The 21,653-nt window shown below is 35.9% G+C and overlaps 2 protein-coding genes across 12 annotated transcripts in view; one reads left to right on the forward strand and one right to left on the reverse strand.

Moving 5' to 3' along the window:
- Positions 1-10,795, forward strand: part of SLC4A10 (solute carrier family 4 member 10) — a 173,494-nt gene extending 162,699 nt beyond the window's left edge. For 6 of the 8 annotated variants that reach the window (XM_051787655.1, XM_051787650.1, XM_051787652.1 and 3 more), the window contains 4 exons: positions 2,208-2,275; positions 3,931-4,047; positions 8,548-8,721; positions 9,640-10,795. In XM_051787655.1, coding sequence (XP_051643615.1) covers positions 2,208-2,275; positions 3,931-4,047; positions 8,548-8,614 — 252 coding nt within the window. In that variant the 3' untranslated portion in view covers positions 8,615-8,721; positions 9,640-10,795. Of the gene's footprint in view, positions 1-2,207; positions 2,276-3,930; positions 4,048-7,573; positions 7,600-8,547 lie in introns of all 8 variants that reach the window. The other 2 variants (XM_051787653.1, XM_051787648.1) reach the window with 2 other exon arrangements.
- The window catches only part of DPP4 (dipeptidyl peptidase 4), an 80,758-nt gene that overhangs the window by 26,911 nt on the left and 32,194 nt on the right, over positions 1-21,653 (reverse strand). For 3 of the 4 annotated variants that reach the window (XM_051787663.1, XM_051787661.1, XM_051787664.1), the window contains 4 exons: positions 20,288-20,352; positions 15,178-15,250; positions 14,862-14,935; positions 12,785-14,000 (listed from right to left, as the gene is read on the reverse strand). In XM_051787663.1, coding sequence (XP_051643623.1) covers positions 13,902-14,000; positions 14,862-14,935; positions 15,178-15,250; positions 20,288-20,352 — 311 coding nt within the window. In that variant the 3' untranslated portion in view covers positions 12,785-13,901. Of the gene's footprint in view, positions 1-12,784; positions 14,001-14,861; positions 14,936-15,177; positions 15,251-20,287; positions 20,353-21,653 lie in introns of those variants that run through there. The other variant, XM_051787662.1, reaches the window with a different exon arrangement.

Here is a 21,653-nt window from a genome sequence, read left to right on the forward strand (position 1 = left end):
GCACTGGGAGGTGAATATGCAGGTAATGCCTTGTAGTCTTGGCAGTCAGTGGTCATTTCTAGGCTTTGGGGATAGATGTGCATATGACCTCTAAGATGCTCTGAAAGCCTCTGCAAAAGCCCAGGACCCTTGAGGAATAAATTTTGGTGGTACAAGACTACTGCAAAGATTAGACAATGTGAATGGATAAATCAGGAATTTATGCTTAGGGATGCCCTGAGATGTTGAGGCCAGTGAAATGTGTGTGTTAAGGATTCCCATTAGTAGGTCTATTTGAAGAAATAGGACATGGGCTAATAATTTGAACGTGTAACTATGAAAACTAGATTTCTCTGCCTTTAGGATTCTTCTGTGACATTTGACAACTCAGTGCCTCATCTGTAACCTGGAGAACTATGACTTTGATTTCCTTGACACATTCAACATACTGTCATGGAGTATGTTTTGGGGAAAAGATTTTACCGAGGTGGAAAACATCATGATGATTATTTACTATTTAGTATGTGCCTTTAAAACTACCAGGATGAAATTAAAATATGAGTCATTGTTTTCTCCCTTGAATCAAAGCAGACGAAGAGAGTTGTTAAATCACAGTATCTGTTGTCATCACAATTCATAGTAGAAGTAGAAGTAACCAAGGTAGCTCTCTTCATGTGGGTCTGATTATTGTAAAGAATTCCGTGTTATCCTTATGTTTTGGTTATATGTCACTTTCTTTCCCATGCTTGACTGCATGGCATCAGAAAACAAAACTGGGAAAATCTGATTTACTGGTGTTACTTTATTTCATTCACTGTCTATTTTGAGAGGTTATTTTTACATATTTTGGCATTTCTAAATATTTGGAGCTATTATTAAAACTGTTCAACTGTCAAAAACTTCTGAAGCTGTGAAGCCTAGAAATGACAAAATTAACTAGTAATAAAAAACTTCTGACATGTAGCCTAAGGAATTAATTGGAGAGTTGCTATCACACAGCTTTTAAAAATAGAAGTATTCTACCCACAAGAATATTCAGAAGTATAGTTGACAGGATCTGAAACTTACTTGATTGGATCCTGATTTCATCACTTAAGTTGTTTTTATATTTTTAGGCCATGTTTTTCCAGGGCTTTGCACATTTACAGTGGATATGATACATGCCTTCTCCTCACAGACCTCCTCTGGAAGCCACTTTAATGTTAACCAGTTAAGTCTTTCTGAGATAAGAATGAACAAAGAACTTGTCCCATTTGGAGAAAAAAAATATTGTGACTTTTATAATAGTTGTAATAGTGAAGCACAGAAGAAACAAATGTTTGAGTAGAGAGGTTTGGAAAATTGTACTGGCTCTTCCAGCTAATACCAACAATCAGTGTGTGGGGGTTTGGTGACCTGCCAGAAAATGGTAAGCTCTCTTTTTGGGAGAATCAAGTCATGCTTTCAGACAGGCACCAGCAAAAACTGTTACAAAGCCATCTAACAAAAGGAAGAAAGCTGTGAAGGTCTCTGGGTGTCTGTTGCACTCATACACACACACCATAACAATTTAGAGCAGGATTTGATGGTTACAGTCGTGCAAAGGCATGTTAACCTCCTAGCTGTGGAGCCTTGAGTTGATATCTGAAGGACAGAAACTTGTTTTTCTTTGTTTATGCAGGCAGGACATGGTGCTTGAGGGGTGTTGTTTTGTTCTTCCATCCTGCTAAGACAGATTTTCCAAATTTGTAATTATTTAAAAAAAAAGAATTTTGGTAGATATATCTCCTTGTTCTCTTCAAGTGCAAACTAATTTTGGGTATCTTGTTTCACTACCTTTCACTGAAATAAAACTTTATCAGTATTAAAACTGTGTGTTCAAACTTAAATCAACTTCCCTAATTTTTGCATGTAAACATCAACATATATATCCTGTTATTAATTTAAAATTAATTATTTAAAATTCACCATACAATTGCTCACTCAGTGTTACTATTTTTCCTCTTTCTTTATTGTTACAAAACAGTGCTCTATTTGGCATTATAAAATAATATGAAGTGAAGATGCATCTTTTAAAATAGAAAATTTAAAATGTCAAATATTTAAATTAAAAGAGTTGGAAAGTACCTTACTTTAAGAATTTCGAATAAATACTTTATATTAAAGAAAACGGAAAGAGGATTAAAGTACATAAATTTCACTTTTTACAACATCATACCCTGTCTCATGTCTAAATTCCTTTGTTCTAGGAAGAGCAAAGTATGTTAGCAATGGAAGAGGAAGGGACTGTTCAGTTACCACTAGAAGGACATTACAGGTAAAATATACCTTTCCTCTTTTAGGTGAGTTGCAATTAAACAAATAAAATCAACATGCCACAGTGTTTATTCTTAATGCTTACTCAATGTCAGGAGGATGTTTGTCTGGTACAGATAGGTGAACTGAACTATATACTGCAGCATTTAACAAGCTCAGCCCTTTTCTAGTCTTTCCACATGATCTCACAGTCCCTAGGAAAAGGACATACTAATTGAAATTTTCCATAGGGCAGGACTGCAGGATCAGACTGTTCACAATGAACTTTGGCTTCTGACACACAGAGTACAAAAGGAAGATGTAGAGCGTGTCAAACCGTTCAACCTGGTGCTAGCAGGGAGCTAGGACAGGTTTTGAACACACAGCAGAAAAACTAGGTTCTTACAGTATTACATTTTAAAACATTCTAATTAAGACACTATCTGTATAAGATAATAAAGAAATCAAGAGCTGTCCAGGGTAGATAAGACATAATGCAGAGTTTACTCAGCTTAAAAAGCATGAAAATCTATGTTATAGATGGTAATAATACATGTGACCAGCCTATAAGGAATTAATATAATTTACAGTTTTGAGAAAGAAATTCTTAATAAAGATTTGAAATATCTGGTGACACATCAAGGAACACTGTCTCACAGTGGGCTCCTCTTTTATATTTTAACACAAAATTACCCTAATGTCTCCTAATGTAAATCAGTGTCTTGTGTCTGAAAAATCCCAGTCTATTCCTTTTGATTCATCATGCTACTAATGGTCTGGTTTTTTTCTTCTTTTGTCCATACCTTTTTGTTCTAATTTATATTAGTAGTATGTAGCTTAATTTATCTTGTGGTGTGATCTATATTGATCTATAGTGTGTTTATGTTGGTAGAGCTACCTGGATAATATCTGACTCTCTGTACTGTAAGGTTTACAGTCTTATAGCTAAAAAGAAGAATCAAGAAATTGGTTGTTAAAAGTGATTCCCCAAAACACGACAGCACATTTACTGAGGGCTTAATGAATGTCACGCTCTATGTAAACCATGAAGTCAGGAATAATGTACCCTTAACACATTTAAGATTTTTTATTCTTCAGTGTATAAATACTTATTTGGAGCAGACCAGGTAAAGCAGAGGGCATAATGGCTGGAAAGTGCTGCTGAAAGCTACTGATCAGTTTAATTGGGGCATTTTTATTAAATCTCTTAAATATTTTATTTTTGTCAGGGCTTTTGATTGCTTTTAAAATTGTTTTAAGAGTGGGTGGAGTTTCAGATCATAAGTACTTCGAAAACTGTTAGAAGCTCTTGGGATTCATATTTAGTCCAACTATGCTGCTGGCATGCTGTGAGATCTTGGGCAATATTTAATTTACACTTCATTTTTCTCTTGTCCATTAGTTGGGAGTGACACTATGTTTTATTGTGATTAACTATGTTACTGTGATTAATTGCCATTGGAGGAGAAAAATACCAAAAAAAGTGCTGAGATGTTCTAAGAAAATATATAAGTAATTGTTCAGGACTTTTGAAGTTTAACAAAATTCTTTAACTTACATTGCACTTAATTATTGTCATCACTATCAATTTTCAAGAACTTTTTATAGAGTTAATAAGTAGCAAAGATTGCTGATTACTGATTGTTTTATTGTGTATTTACTTTTGTTCTTGTCTAGAGATGACCCATCTGTGATAAACATTTCTGACGAAATGGCAAAAACTGCTGTGTGGAAGACATTGTTGATATCGTCAGAGAATGCAAAAGATAAGGAGTCAAGCTTTCCTTCTAAAAGGTCTTAATTTTTTTACTTTCTATATTATACTTGCATTATACTTTATATATTGGTGTCAAACCAATATTAGAATATTTTGCTAGGGATTAGAAAGATTTCTGGCATCTTGCAGTTTTATTTCTTATGTCCAGTCATAATATTCTGAGCTCAAAATGCCAATTCCCTATTTATTAAAAAAAAATAAATTACAGATATTTGCATGGTACTTAGTTATGCTCCAGTGGAAAATGAAGTTGAGCATGTTTGATGCTTGTGTAATGAACCACCGGCCTCCACCTGGATATTGCACAACAGCTGTTGTGTCTGTTCTGCTTGCTTTTGTTCTTTCCTCTTGACAAAGAAGTGATCATCACCACCCTGGAAATAGCTGTATGAAGAACCCATTACTCTGAATGCAATCTAATAATATTCGGAGTGAAAATAATTTTAAGATTGCATCACTTCATTTTTCTGCCTACTTCACTTGTACTCAAAACAGTTAAATAATTTTAAAGTTTAGTCCAGCCAAATGTAAAATGAAGCCACAATGTTTTATCTTTGCTGCAGAGTTACTACAGGAATGAGAAAATATTAAATTCAAGCACAGTGTGATTTTTAAGAGTTTTTCCTCTGACTCCATAAATTTAAAATTTAACTATTTTCTATTTAATTGTTTCGTATCACACTTCTGTCATAAGCTCCCCTTCCTAATTACTCTAGAAGCTGATTTCCCAAAGGTAAGACCCTGTCCCCAACCTTTTCCTTCTTTGTGTCTTCCAATTCAGAATGGTGTCACCTAGGAACCCAAATGACTTGACTTTGTGTAGTTTTTGGGGAGACAGAATGAAATTTTAAATGGGAATGTAAAATGTCTTCATTAAAAGCCCCAAATATTAAAACTTGAAATTTAATATATATTAAAAATAGTAACTTTAGATGTAGTGTATTTAAATGTTAAATTGAATTTATTCCTAGATAATCTTTTTTAAAATACAAAATTATATTCTGCCCATTTCTAAATGTACTTTTCAAAAGAAGCTCCATGTTTGAAACAGCTAGTGATTGTTTTATGGTGAAAAAATGCAGTAAGAAAAAAATTTGTAGTGATACACATTTTTTAATTTTGTCACCCCAAAATGGCATTTCAGCGTTGTTTATTTCCCTAAACAGCATAAACAAGACTGAACAGCTGATGACCAGAGAAGCTTCATTTCAGAAACCCATGGAATGGCCCACTAATGTGATCATTTTGATGATATTTCACTGACAGTAAAAATAACAGTATAGTTCTCATTTGCCTTCTACCCTACACATGTCACAGTGAAATCAGTGTGGTGCATGGAAGAAGGATGTACTGGAGGATTTTCTTACCTTAAGTGCCTCTGCTGTCCAGGCTATAATAGCCTGGAGAAAGTAAAGAACCTGATGGGGTACATTCACACCCCCTGGGTATGTAGGAGTTGCAATTTTTCTGGTGGATATTGCTTTCTTTGATGGTAGGACAGATTATGTAAACATGTACTGGTTTTACCTGAAATTTTCAAAAACTCTCTGAGCATCCAAATAGACTGTGGCTACAGACAACATTGGTAAGAGATGATATGGCCTTTCCACTGCAGTATAATAGAAAGTAATTCTCTAATGAGCTCGTTTTCAATCTGTTCTTGTATCTTTGCTCATAAAATCAAAGACTCAGGAGAAAAGACTTTTAGGTATGAGTGTTCTCTTGTAAAGGAACAGCCTTAAAAACTTCTGAAATCCTGCATTTTCATGTGCTCTACCTTGTCTCAGATTCGCACACAGGAGTAGATTCAAAGAACTTTAAATCTGGAAGTCTTGCTTTCTGATAAGGAAAAACCATAGACAACTTTAAACTTAGATCATATTAGCGATAGAACTACAGAAACATTATAAACCATAATGCATGTATCATTGCATGAATATATAATTAAATTCTAGGTAATTACTGAGAAGAAAGAAAGCTTGGAATGGTAGCAGTTGTAAAGATGATTTTTGCAAATGATCAAGATCAGCAGTATTAGATTACACAAATCCCTCAGTGAAGGGTATTTTACAATAGGGGGGAGAAAAATCATGTTTTGAAAAAAATTTTCCTGATGCCTTTCAAAGTTCAATGACGAAGTGTTTAGTACTCCCTTTCCTGCTGTCAGGTCTGCTTTCTTATACTAATATCCCAAAATATTTTTAAATGGGGATAATTAAATTATGATATTGTACTATGATTTCATGTAATGCCTTTTATGCATGGCATGGTGATTTCTGGAATATTTAAAATCTAGAAGTTCTTGTAGTAATTAAATGCGGAGTTGACTTGGCCAATTATAAATTATGATCATCTACAAAGAGAGATTTTAGACAGGAGGGATTTATACAAATTACTTCCCAGCCTGATACATGGATAATTTCTATCATAAGATCTGCCCCTAGCCCCTAGCCTAGTGTGTCTGACAGTTTTTACATCCCAGGCTTTAGTGTCTAAAGAGGGGACTTACACGAGATTCAGTCAAGTCTTGCCTAACAATAGGGACACATGAACTTTACAACTTTCCAACCTTAATTTTTCATTATTAAAATTCCTAGGGACCTAAAAGTCTGCCTTTGACCCTGTCTTTGTAGAATTGAACACCAAGGCACCTTTCTGAAACACAGCCCTCTCTGATACATGTAATTAAATATTCCACTGTCTTTGGTTATAATATTAAGCCCTTCAGATAGCAATTTCAAAGGATATGCAGAAGATCTGACCATGTATAGAAGGCAGACTTAGTTGGTCTTTTAAAGTATTGGAGAAAGACATCTGTCACTTTGTAGATGGTATGAGTTCCCTTTTCTACTTGAAGATATGCAAATCCTACATCTTCTCAAACCTTCCTGCTGAGGCATGTTAGACTGCTCCCTTGGTAGGAAGGAAGAGAGCTCTAACTCCCTTTTAGATCCACCAGTTACATATTTTACTGGTAAAAGACTGGTCTTGTCCCTTTTTTTTTTTTTTTTTCCAAATTTCTCAAGGCATTAAAGCCCACATCTGCAGGAGATGCTCAGAGATGTGAATCCTAAATAGAAAGAAGACTTTCCTGGTATCACAGAGGCACCTAAAACGTGGAAATATTATACACTGTAAGGCACACAACACCTCAGTGTTTGCTTTTATTAAGCACAGGTAACTCCCTGCCTGCTGTACTGCTGCACCTTAAATTCACCCACCCCTGGAATTTGTTTGCATACCCTTTGTGTGCAGAAAGTGTAACATACCCAATTCTATCACTGCTCTACAGAAGGTGACAGATTTGGCAGTTGAAGTGGCAGAAGTTGGTATTCTTTAGCTATTTCCATTAACACCTCTGGAAGCTGCCATAGGCATAGAAGTAAGCTTTGGCTGAACTGAATTGTATCCTTAAAGCAATTTTTATGTGAAGAAAAATGTCAGATGATTGTAAAAATGTGCATGAATTGCCTTAAGAATTTGAGAATTGATCTTGCTTTCTTTAAGCCTTGTGTAACTCAGCCTATTTCTCATTCATTCTAGTTAAGGAATTATTCCCATGAAACCTGGTAGGTTATGTGCTTGCTACAGGTTTGTTCTCAAAAGCATTCTGGGGTTTTTTTAGATACCCTGCCACTCTTTGTTGAAGGCTTGGTTTGCCTGTGTTGTGGAAGCCCCTTTGCATTTTCATAGTGTGATTGAGACTCATTGCAAGAACATGACTTTTTATTTATTTACACTGTTGTAAATTAGAACCTCTTCACCAAAAAAACTCAAACCCAAAACATTTGCTTTGTACATATATTGCTTTCTGTAGGCAAATCAACAGTGTTTTAACCAGGGAAAAAAAAAAAGCTGAATCCAAATTTGAACTCTGGTTTCAGAGTTCTGAGCGATATGGCTTTTGTGTGATCTTTCAGGCTTTTTTTTTTTTAAAGTTATTTCTTTATAATGTATACATGAAGAAGTATGTATTAAACTCCAGATGGGGAATACTGTCTTGCCTCACCCTCCCCAGCCTTCTTCTGCTCTCCCCAATCAAGACCGAAAGCCAAATATTAGTTGGAAATTGGCTTGCACTGCCCTAGTTCAGAAACATTCCTTCTAAATGTACATTGAGCAACAGAATACATTTTAAAGACAAGAAAATACTTATTGTGACCTCTTGTTTGTGCCATTTAAGAATGTGCTGGTATTGTCTGAGAACTGTACCATTACCATTATTTAGTAAATTAACAGTTGTATTTGCCAAAAAAATAAAAAAAAAAGTGGCTATCTTTGCTTGCATGCTGGCTGACTTGTCTCTGTACATCTTAATTTCTCTACCTACCTTGTCACTAAAATGCTGGCTGATGTCTTCTGCACCATTTAGCACAGAAATTTTCACTTGCTTTCCCAGTTTGTCCCATGCAGCATGAAAAATAAAATATCTGTGTAATGTTGGTTTTCAGTTAGATCATTAATATACATAAGATAGTGCTACTATAACTCTTTCCCCCCTCCCCTTCTTTTCCTAGTGCTGAAATCAGAAAAGAGAAGAAAGCTGACTCAGGGAAAGGTGTTGACCGGGAGACTTGTCTATGACTTGTTCTTCAAGTAATTTTTTTACAAACGAATGACAGGAGTGCCACAACCACTACATAGAAATGATTTACCTTGTAACTTTTGTCTTTCATCTCAAACTAGCACAGGTAATGTAGTGCAATATTTGTCTCATTTCACCTTGTCTACCTTGTCTAGTATCTGTGTAAATGTCTGCAGTAGCCAATGCAAAAAATCTTTGTGTTCATTGCTGATATTGGCCATTTATCAGTATTCGTATCAGAACTGTAACAAGCAAATTTTCTTTTAAATCCAACTTCCCTGTTAATAGGTTTGTACTGTATTTTGCTACTTTTTCTGTGTGAGAATACTTAATAATCTTCATTCAGGATGAACTTGAAAACCCTAGTTACAATTTTTTTAAAACATCACCTAACTCTAGTAAATAATTTCAGGAGACCCAAACTGACAAGCAAACATTAAGAAGTTTATAAAATAACAACTGATCTGACCTTATGAACAAACTAACAAGGACACTACTTTCCTCCTTGAACTGTCCTTTTGAAGTCATGGATTACTCTTGCAATGAGGATTGCAGGGTTCAGATTCTGTATTTGGGAAGTATTCCTTGATTTAATACAGTGTATCTAATATTAAAATTTGTATGTAACTGGAACATAGTCCTATATATATATATATAAAAAAATATATATTGAAACATTTTCTCACCTTAGTCAAAAAACACCCTTTGATGTGAAACATGGGTACAGTATTTCTTAAAATGCAATCTGTGATGACAGTATCTTGTATTGTATGAGTGTTGCCATGGTAGGCCAAACAAATGCATTTTATCATTAATGAATCCATTATTTTATAATAGGAAAAATTTTGTACAAACTATACCCCACATGCAGTTATATCACCTGCCCAATAATCTTCCTCTTTATTGCCTAAAATTCAACCACATAAAGGGCATATTTATACTGTCTTCTAACAACTGTAAACCTCTTAGTTTCAGAGATTGTGTATAATACTTAAATGGGTATCCTGCTGTTGTTTTGTTACAGCTCTTCATTATTCCATCAAGTACGTATTGATTAAAAGATAAAAACAACATTGCAAAGTAAAATGCGGCTTTAAAGCTATTACAAAGACATTTTTCGTAATGGAATTTGTTACTGCCTGATCCTTTAAGCTGTTCTTTTGTGTAAAAGACTGCAAGATTAGGTATTGAATGAATAGAGATGTGGAGCTAAAGTTTTACTGTGTTATTTGGAATTCACTGATTTTTAAATTTTTTAAGGTAAATTTTTAAATTATTAAAATGAAGGCTAAATCTCATTATTATACTATTACTTTGAATTCTAAAAATAAGAATTGTATTATTGCAATCTTTGTAATAATTCATCCACAGGGCTCTAACATTCACCAGCTTTCCAAAATACTAATCTTTCTATACACCTCATCTGAGCAATTTTTCCCATCCACATTTAAAGTATTCTAATGTTTTTGTGTATGTGAGGGTGTATGTTTTACTATTTTAGCCATAAATAATTGCATTTTGCTGCAAACTTAATAGGGTCACTGTTCTAAATTTACCTTAACATTATTAAAGCCCGTTAAAAGCCATTTTTATGAAGAAAAAAAAATATCTAGTGGACACAAAGAAGGATTTACATTTAATTCAATGTTTGTATTTGTAAATTTAGGAAAAAATGCTGATGCATTAAGGTTAAATGCTTTGTTTTGTGTACTTGATGATAAATTGTAAGATTCCAGTTGTTTTAAGGTTAGTATAGGAGCTCAATACTGGTTTGTCCTGAAAGCAGCCTGATGGTGTTTTAACATGTTGCTGACTTTGTTACAGATAATGTGTACAATCAAAATGTATTAGCTTCACTTGACCAACTCTTAGAATATTAAGAAGTCAGTGTATTCAATGGCATTCTGTATTTCTGTTCAGTATTTCAGAGAAGTTTTATTTTAAAACACTCTGGTTTTGCGTGAATTTAAATGCTATTCCAATGTTAATCTTAACATTCTGACATCGCACACAATATAAAGCAGATGTAGTGCTATATTTACTTCTAATTTCATATTCCTGGTCAAAATTACTCAATTTCTTGGATGTAATTTATTACAAAAGCTTATGTGTACATGTGAATAGACTATTGTGTTTTTCACAATTAAGATATGTTATGTGATAATAAATATTTATCCTAACTAATTTTCAATTTTATTTTTACACTACAAGACTCAAAACAGGTTTGCAATATCATATGGTATTCAAAATGTCTACCTGACATTTTGCTTCACAGATTAATGAATGCTAGAGCCCAGTATTGCTCCATTTCACTGAAACAGGCAACACTGCCAGTGTTGGCTCACTGGGTGTATTTGATGGTGACTTGCTCTGACTCTAACAGTAAGTGTGACATCGGGGATAGCACACAGCTGCCCTGTTGGAGGAAAAGAATGGGAATTTACTAGTCATGAGTTGGTCCCCCTTGCTCCTGAGAGAGATGATGCAGACCATGCAGGAGTGGTTAGGTCTTTTTAGAATTTAATAGGTAAGGTCATACAACTGAAAATTCCTCAGTGCTTCCGCTCTTCTCAGGACCCTAAACTTCTGGTACTGAAAAACTTTTAGGCCTTAAAGCCCAGTATTATTTACAGTATTGATTACATTTTACTTAAATCCCTTTGAGTTTCTTCACCAATTTTTAAACCAAAGACTATAAGCCTTCCAGCCTAAGAATGGTAACAGTCACACCTCAGGTTTCAGCTACTTCTGTTAGGATTTTACACAAAGTGTATTACAATAAACTTAAGTATCCCTTTCACATAGGAAAAAAAGTACAGAGCAAGAAGGAGATTGGTAGCTGCCTAACTAACTAGCATGTGGCACTTTTTTAGGCACAAGTGATTTCTGGCTTTGTACCATAATGGAATGAGCTGACTTTGTTTTGCGGCCTCAGTTTTAGGTATTTATCCATGCTCATGCAGTTCAAGCAAGTTCTCAGTTCCCTGAGGCAGCTCTATTATCCTAATGCTTGCATAATTTTTGGAGCTGAGGGAGTTCCACCAGAGTGAAAAATCTGACACTGAATTGATGTTTATTAGGACACTTATTATAGCAATAAAACCTTTTTTTGTTTGTTTTAAAAGTTGCATCATTCTCTATCAACAGGATATAAGTTGCTTTCCAGACAAAGAAATTTAAGATAATTAGCATTGTATTTTGTTATGGCTTGTAGATAAGACAGTTAAAAGAGGACTATGTAATAAGAGTACAGAAGAGCTTCCCAGTGAGATGCTAGCATCATTAAGTTACATCAGATGCAAAGAATTGCATCTTTACTTAGTGAAAGACTTACCCAGACCATATAATTTCTAGTTATTTTTTTAAAAAATCCTTCTCTGATTACACTAATACTTGCAGTTATTTAATGAGAGCCTAGTTAAAGTAGTTTTTTGGATTACAGAAATACATTTTTTGTCTTTATGACACTGTGAGTGATAATATTAAAATAAATCCCAACTATTACCTTGTGTACACAAGCCATCTTTAAATTCATAATGATAATCTTTTTTTATAACCTGTGTATTGCTGTGATCTACCTTATATTGATTTATGTTTCTTTCCCTTGAGTCAAAAGAATGAGAGATGTGATATTATAACCTCTTGGAGACAACTGACAGCCTGTACTCCTACAGAACTTTAATAGTGGTGCCAGTCTATATTAGAACCACTCCTGCCTTGAACCCAAGATGGTATTTGTAAAACCCAGCTAGCTCCAATGTGTTTCAAAAAAAACCCCAACACCTTATTTTGTGGGTCGAGTGATTGGTGGTTTGTTTGTGAAAAAAAAAACCCTTATTTTGTACCTCAGCCTCCTTTCTCTTTTATCATTTAAGGATAAGCTGCACGAAGTGTCTTAACATTCTCCCCCACGCTTTAGCTGTCTGCATGAGTACTTTTACGTTCACACCTAATGCCACTAATAACCCACAATACAGATATAATCACATGCTGGCATGTAATATCAAGAAGTTAAGTGTTAGATAATCATGTCACACTCCATTACATGATACCATTACACAAAAGCAGAAGCTTCACTGTAAGTCTTCCTTAAAATTAATGGGGATTTTTGTAAAAACTCTATGAGGTTTTTTTTCTAAAGCAACATTTTCAATTATATGGACTACACCTTCTTTAATGACTTAATGTCTTTATTATTTTAAAGCAGAACAGTTTTTAGTACAAGCGGGTTGCATCTTTTCTAGCTATGTGAAATTGAGAAAAGTAATCTTATCCTCAGATGGAGAAGCCTACTGGGAATGCTGAAGATAACACAGACATTTACTGGTAGGCTGTAAGGAAAAGCAGGTTTGCCAAAGAGCATGTTCACAGAAGAGTGATGGTCCAGCCCTTGCTTTAAGTGACTACTATTTTTCATTGTAATGTTTTATGTTTGAGTGTAAGGAACAGATCCTATTCATCAGTAAATAAGAAACTTCTACATTTAAAAAAAAAACAATGGTGGTCTTCTAGATTTCCCAGGGAAGATTCTACTAGAGTAGATTCCCACAGTAGCAGCCTTTTTTACTATAAAAATAAGAAAAAATCACAATTCTATATAATAATAGCAAACAGAGAAATGCAGTGACATTGGTTTAAGTAGGTATCATTCAAAATGTTTGATGAAAGCTGGATACATGCTTTCCTTGCAAGACTTCTACAATTGTAATCCAAGAGATTGCAGAGAAGACAGTAATTTAAGGAACAGCAGTAAAAACAGCCTTTCATTCTGCACAGAAAATATTAACATCACAGTATTCCTGATGATGATTCTAAAAAAATAATTATCAAGCCTTACAGAATTCCTTCAAAATTTTTTGTCAGTGTTTTCACAGAAATGATCCCAGAGTACATTTCACTTTTGATGGAAACATCTTTACTTATATTCTGCAACTGATTTCCATGTTGGTTCCTCTGTGGCATTTTTATCATTCATTACCATAATACACAAACTGTATGGCTTCTCATTTAGACTGAAATATCAAAAACTAATAAAAAACTCAAGGAAGTACCATGCTTCCTAGAAGTCTGCAACATCATTCTGGTGATGTTAAGACCTGATTAACCACAATCAATAAAAATGCAGTAGTTGCTTGGCAACAGAAATCATAAAGATATGCATTTCGTTGTGTACACTGGTATCCCAAGAGCTAACTTTTATCTCATCTTGATTTGTACTGGCTCAGAGTACATGATCTAGAGTTTTTTTCTGGAGAAGTACCATCACTAACAAGCAAAATGCTGGTTCTAGGGCAGCAAGAAACACTGCTTTATGAAGTGGCTCATGTGGGTATAAATATGCTTATGTGCTTGACCGGAGATGGCATGGTCTTTGTCAGTATACCACTGTGTGAAAGAGAAATACAGAGAGTGTTAGTTGTAGCTACATCTAAATGATATAAATCAAACATGATAGACATAATAACGTGTGCAGCCATTTCAAATTATCCCAGCATGAGGCCTTCAACATGGAGGCAAAGACATGAAGGGGTAGGAAGCTGCTATGACACTTTTGTCCTGGCTTTGTGTGTGTGATATACTATGTATTTATGCCGAAGGCATAAAAGAACACGTGGCTCGTCCACATGGAGAGTAGATGCAGCTGTTCTGTTAAGAGGGGTGTCTCACCTCTTCCCCTGTCTGCCCTGCAAGTTTGGCTGAAGGACAATCATGCACTGGTCCACTTGGCTTCTTTCTATACTTCATCCTTTTTACCACTGCTCCCCAGTGGTTGGGAGAATGTACGAAAGGAAGAGCTTACACCTTAGTCTGAGATCTTCCATGGACAGTATAAGAAGGGGAAAATAACTGCTTGTCTTACAAGATCAGTGAACCCCAAACATGATGGACAGGTTATTACGGACTTAGCTGAAGCTAACATTTCCTTCTATCTGTAAGGTAATATTCACTGCACTTGGGTATATGCAAAGATTTGGACTGGCTGTTTGTCTGAGAACACAAAAAGTTTAACAAAATGAAAGATTAGGTAAACAGGGTCAAATATGAAAAAGAGTTGCTTAAGAGTTTTTCTTATGCAGAAAATACATAGGTGCTCTATGTACAGATTTCAGTTACTGAACGTGAAATGCAAGTACGTGAACTTTCATTTAAGATGGCAGTGAATTTATACCTAACCACAGGGAGCTCATGCTATTATTCTCATAATACAAACTCATTTGTATAATGATAAATAAAACGGGACCATACCATTGCCTGAAAATCCACTTCGGCATCAACGAGAGCTTTGGAAATCTGTGCTGCTTGCTGAAAGTGAACATTATCTGAAAAGTGGAAGAGGAAAAAGGTAAACAAAAAATTGCTTCTGTAATACTCTGGGGGAAAAGCAAAGCAATGAACACTCTAGACTCCCCATCACTGCTGACTGAAACAGATTAGTTGCAAAAAGCAGTATTATTTTATTGACATAAATGTAACAGCCTTGCCCCTTCATGCTTTTGTTTTGTCAGTAGTAGAATTGCGAACCTGTCTGTAATACTAGAATGTCTAATTAACTGCAACTCACCATCTGCTGTTCCATGAATAAGGAGATATTCAACTTCTTTGAATTTTTCAGCTCTGGCCATTACTGTTGAATTCTGAAATTAAAGAAAAAAAAAGAAAAAAGGTGCTATTTATTAGAAAATGACTTGCTAACAACTGACTTTGCTTCCTGCTGACACAGTCTGGGGTCCTTCAGATAAAGCCTGCTTTCCCCTCTCCGAACCACCAAGTAGCGTGGTCACACATCCAACAGCAGCGTGCTTACACTCAAATCATTCTACATCCATCTGCAATTATTACCAAGGGTTATGGCTGCAAAGTAACAGGCAGTTCCAGAGGGGAAGAGTTTTACGAGCGAGGTACACATTTAATGCGTTGCTAACATGTTGTTAGCCTGCAGCACACCGCTTGCCATAGGTTTCCTGTGTGACTGCAGACAAGTTAAAAAAAATGTTGCCATGGCAACAGTGCACCCTATGATAGCAGGGAGTAGATCCTGCAGAGGCTACACACGTTATCTTCCCCACTGAAATTTATACTACTTTACCTGCAGGGAAGGCAACAGAGCAAATAGTTCCTCAGACTCAAGTAAAATTGGGTTGTTTAAAGAAGTTTAAAATAATGCTCTCTCCAAATAAGAAATACCTGAAGGAAAAACACACTAACCAAATCTCTAAATAGAACTCAAGCTACATTTTGGGAATGGAAGCACAACACAGTGATGAAAAAATGAAATAATCAGCAACTAAGATTAATGAAACAACTTAAAACACAGTAACATGTTCCGTAGAACACACTGGCCCCAACTTGCTACTGTGACTAAAGAATGAAGACACTAAAGATTGCAAATAAGATCTTTAATTTGGGCAAGGAAAGGAAATACCATAGTGCTCTGCCACAAGAAGGGAAAGAAGAAAAGAGACAAGAGAGACAAGACTTTTCAGGCTTGATAAAACAACCAGCTACTCTGGCAAGAAAAAATATAGTAAAAGTTAGGAGCAGAAGAATGTAGTGGGTTGTTTTTTTCTTCCCCACCTTGTACTAAGGCTGTATCCTTGCACAAGGATTTGCATTTAATACCTGCAAAAAGTCAAATACATTATATTGCCAAGACACAGAAGTGTTCTAATTTCCTTATGTCTCTTGTACACTCATGAATCTTCAAAGCAAGTATAAATATTAAATTCCTTTTGTCATGGCAGAATAGTGTACCACAACCTTTTCATACATGAAAGGAATTCTTTGTATTTATTCAACTAAATCTAAAAAACAAGTTCAGCAGAGAGAAAAAAAACCCACCCTCCAGTCTGTAACACTGCAGTTGCCCTCTTTTGATAGCCAAAGGTTGCAGAGCACCAGAAATCTCATCCAGTATATAAAAATCCACATGCAGTGGAAGCGTGATGCTATCCATGGAAATGATTTAGTATCATGGAACAAGAACAGTTAGTTCCAAGTGCCAAAATCCAGAGAGAGGACTGATGCAGTGGTAAAGCAGTTGACTAAAAAATCAGAAAGAAATGGCCCTGTGATATTAAAGAAAAAAACCAAACCAAACCAAACCAAAAACCCAAGCAGTATCCTTTGAGTGCATCATTTTCCACATGTGTAGAGGGAAACTTGATAGATCACTATTCTAAGCTTTCTTCCAGCAAGTCAATGCTGTTTTAAGCAAACCTTCTCTGAGTGGAAGCCTGACTTTAGCTACACTTCTGAGAACGTGACTTTGCAAAAGCAGTTTTAGAAAAAGGATGTCACCATTTTTCCCCTCCAAGCTTTAAACAAAATAAAGTTATTTGTAAAAATATTTCAGAAATAAGAAGCACAAGAGATACCTTCTCTGCATTTTTATCACTTGTGATGCTTCACTTGCTGCACTCATACTCAACATGAACAGTCCCTTCCCTAAAGCATGCTTTAAGGACAGAGTATATCGCTGTCCTTAAAGAAGGTTGCAAGATTGAGAGCAATCTCAAGTTAGGCACAGTGATAAAGCAACAGCGACATCAGCTGAAGAAACCTCAAGTGCACAGCAAATAAATACAACTTTATTTACCCTTCCATTTCATAGCTATACTGCTGGGACAAAGGCTCCAGAAAGGTAACATGCACAAGTACTGAGAGTTGGGCCCTGCTGAGTGTAACTGGCTTTTCTAAAGATCACGCAGCAGTCAACATTTTATCAGCACTCTACAAACAAGTTAAGGTTTGGCTGAAACTGAAGGTCTCTCTCCCTTTAGCATATTCTCAGATAATAGAACAAATGTCAAATCAGTACAAGATGGCATATTTACAAAATTGTACCCTGTTTTGCATAACCTAATGATGCAGCAGTTCTTAAGGACTGAACATTTCAAATCTGCTAGAAAAAGATTGCCAAATCTATGACTGTTTCAAACACTTGCCAAAAGCATATCAAATTCAGAGTGAACTGCAAAATAATGTTCTCACAAGTTGAACAGTCTCTTCGGTATGCTTTACATGGCTACTGCATCTGACCTCTAGAGCTCTGCCCTGATTTAGTCTCAAGTCTTATTCACCAGGGACTTTTCTTCTGGGTAGACAGCTTCTCTGCCATTCTGCCTAGGATCTCTACACAATTATATTGGGAGCTCCACTCATGCTTGCTCCTCTCTTACAAAGCTCTAATTTTTAATAGTTTACAACTACCTTAAAAGGCACTGAGCACACCCAATTAGCCTGCTTAGGAGTCTGAGTCATCCCTCAGACTTGATTCTTGACAAAAGAATATTTAACATCTCAGATTCTCTGCCTTCAATAAATGTAAAACCTTATGTTACAGTAATACAAAGGTAGGATGTGCCCCTCTTACCACAACTAGTTTCTTGAGTCTATATATTCACAGTCATTAATATATATTCAGTCATTAATAACACTTCACATTAGGAAGGTGCCTAGCAGTGTGCATCTTCTCTAAGCAGGTGTGTACACAGCCTCATTCTTTTAAATTAGGGCACATAGTACAGAGTTTACGCAACTTTTCACTTTTCATGCCAGCTTTATAGCGGATGCAGTAGGATAATGAGAGAATATATAATGCAGCAGGCAAACCTGACAGTACAAAGTTAACAGCTAAAAAATGCTTTAACAGCTTCAGCTAGGAGAGCTTTCAATACATATTTTGCATTTACTTTAAAAACATTCAGTTCAGCAAACAGCTCTCATCAGCGACAAGGGGCCAGGAGGCTGGCTATTGGGACTGGGACATAGAACAAAGGGGCTGTAAGCCAGAAACATGCTGGGTTGAAGTCAGTAAGGGTCTTCAGCAACAACAAAATCCCACAACTCTTTCACTGATGCTACACGAGAAGCAACCAACTCATGTCTTGAGCTACCCCACCCCTCCAGGTTAAAAGTAAAGTAAAAGTAATTTGAAGCTTTTAACAACAAATGAGGATATAAGTTGCATTTTCCTATCTCCAGGAGCAGCAGCGAAGTGTGACAATCTGATCTATGCAATTACTCCTCCTCCATCTAGCCACCATTCTCCCCAATTAGTCCTCTGAGTAACACATTTGAAACCTTTAGCTCTTTGGTACTGGCAGTTTCAACGTGGCCATTGCCAGCAATAGATACTATGCCAAGAAAATTCGACTCCTGGCTTGAAAGGATTAAACAGTCCTCTGTTGCCATCTGTGCCGTGAAGCTGGTGAATGACTTTGTGCACCCAGAGTGTTAACGTTCGTTCTGCACAGCGACAGTAACTTGTATTTACACTGCTACCTCGCAGACCTCCTACTGTTCCCACTGCCTTAAAGAAATACATTTGGAAAAAGGCAGGCAGGCGGCTGCAGGCTGCTGGACAGTCCCTGGTGGGCTCCAGGAGCTCACTGGTTAGAAGAGGCAAACACAGTACCAAGCTGTCCAGCAGTCTCTATCATTGTCCTCAGTCTTGACCAGAATGCCTCATATAGCAGTTGACAAAACTAGATTACTGTAGTAATATGTCAAACCAGATGTTTCAGTTCATATAGGTATGTATTTATATGTTTTATCATACTTTTAAATCAATGCAACAATCCCTCCTTCGTCCTACCCATCACATTATTTTAATGCACATAACTAGTGCTAAACTGTCTTCTAGCCTACTTACCAACCCAAACACAAGAAATGCCCCATCTTTTTCCTCTAACATCAGTGCTTGGTTCTAGCATCACCAGGGCTGAACACCTCTGTGAAACATTCTAACAGCCAGGGCACAAAGTACCTCTTGGATCCCTCACAGTTCTCCAATAGCCCCTGTATTTTCACCTAGACCTGAAGTTTAACCTAACAGAAGGCTTTGCTGCTCTGCCCTGTGCCCAGCTACCTGTGACCTCAAACAGCCCTTGAGGTAAGAAAAAGCAACTGGCACACAGAAGAGCAAGGCAAACGATTCATCATGCCGTAAAAAGGACAAACAATGTATTTGGCTTCCATTAGGACACATGGAAATTCCCTCACTGCTGTGCAAACATAGGTAATTCTAGAACAAACTTTGGACACCCCGTGTTCACGAAGATCAGGCCAAAATTCCAGCCCTGACACTGCTGGCTCTCAGTGGGTCTGCAATTTGATATGATCACAGTACAGACAGACTTGCCTACCTGCCGAAGTTTTCCAGTATTGAGGAGTTTTTGCTTTCCCTGAAAAAACCTTAAGCAGGAAAGTTCTAACATCCCCATTTTAAAAAAAAAATTACATTTCAGAAGGACTGAGAGTACATTTGTTTTGGTGGAAAATGTCTAAGATAAAGCAGAGTTTGCCCACGAACATATTAAATTTTAAAACAAATTTGTTTCTTGGTGATTAAAATAAAACAGTGTTTACAGCCTGTTTTACAGTCTGCAAAGTACCCAAATGGAACTGAATGTAAAAAAAACCAACCCAAAAAACCCAACACACCAAACAAACAACAGAAAACCCACACCATCTATCAAGAAGCTGCCTCATAGAAATCCAAACACATGAGACTACAGCCTCTAAATCCACAACGCAATGGTTCTAGCTGGAAAGAAGCAGCAAACTTATTGCTTCCCATGGGGAAGGAACTAAACTGTTTAAAGAACAATACAGTTATTTAGATATGAGACAAAACACTAAAGAACGAAATAAAGTAATTTCTTTCTTACATAATAGTTTTGCAGATTATCACTTGCTGTAGGAAGGCCCATGTATCTCTCCGTGTATATTGAATCTGTAATTAAGAAAAAAAAAATTAGAATCTGCTACTTAATTTTCAGTCTACCATAAATTTTACGAATACAAACAGTAATAATGCATACTGGAAACTAAAAAAAACTGCACAAAATAAAAGCAACCAGGTTTTCCACAATGAGGCATGTAGGTAACCATCATTATTCAGAATATTTAATCTTCTTGTTGCCATGGACACCTGAATGCTGAATATTAATACAGTACTTTGTGTGTTTCCCTATTGTTATTCCTTCAGTAATGCTTACAAAATTACTGAAAATGTTGCAGTAAATAATGAGCATTTGAAAAAAAATTTAGCTTTTTTATCTAAATTTTTACTACCAAAAATCTATAAAAAGAAATTGTGGTAGTAAATTAGGATTCATCTTGGCTCTGTTATACACAGTAAAAATTAAGTATCTCTGATTTTCCACATATTTTTCACCATGTTACCTTTTTGTAGATTGCTGCTTTGTATTAAGTCATACAATCAAAGCTCTGCTGCCATATTCTAATGTCCATTTGAGTTCTCATCAGAGTTGTCACACTGGAGGATTTTTCATGTTGAATATGCATGCCTCCATAATCCTTAATCTAATCAACTAAAAGTGGAATTTGAGAGATCCTGACCATGAAAAACTATTTTCTGTCATACTATAATATTCTTGTCCCAAATATGAAGAATCACTATGTCCTCAACAGACTACTGCTAATACCTGGCAGTATGATTTGATCTGCTGAATTAGCTATTACACAGCCACTGCACTAGTTGCACAATGATAAATTATGCCTTATTTAGCAGAGGTTTGCCAGGGAAAGCTTTCTCTCAAATGCTTTTGGACAAATCCAAACCAGAAAAATATCAAAATGTGGTCACATTGTACCAGCACCCATTTATAACTATATATATATATTTTTTTTTTAAATCTAGGAGGAGGGCCTATATAATTGTTTTAGTAGCCTCATTCAAGCATAGCATTATGCACTATAAGCTTGAAGCACATACAGACTTGCCCATTTGATCATGTTTTCCTGACATCAAACTATTCTCAAGATGAATTAGATTTATAAAATCTAAATTTTACAAACTGAAACAACCAAAAACCCCCAAACACTAAGACACTTCAAATCCTATTCTGTTACTTTCAGATAGTAAATTACAATGCAAGTTCCATGCTAATCCTCACAGCTCATTCTTGTAAGTGAAGTTGCATTTTGAAGATGCAAAACCTAATGGTGGATTTCTGACACACAATACTGGTATCAGAACACATGGCAGCTTTGCAAAGCAAACACAGGCAC

This window comes from Manacus candei, unplaced genomic scaffold (genome assembly GCF_025592945.1).
Source record: "Manacus candei isolate 608988 ecotype Guabito, Panama unplaced genomic scaffold, ASM2559294v1 h1tg000023l, whole genome shotgun sequence".
NCBI classification, from domain to species: domain Eukaryota; kingdom Metazoa; phylum Chordata; class Aves; order Passeriformes; family Pipridae; genus Manacus; species Manacus candei.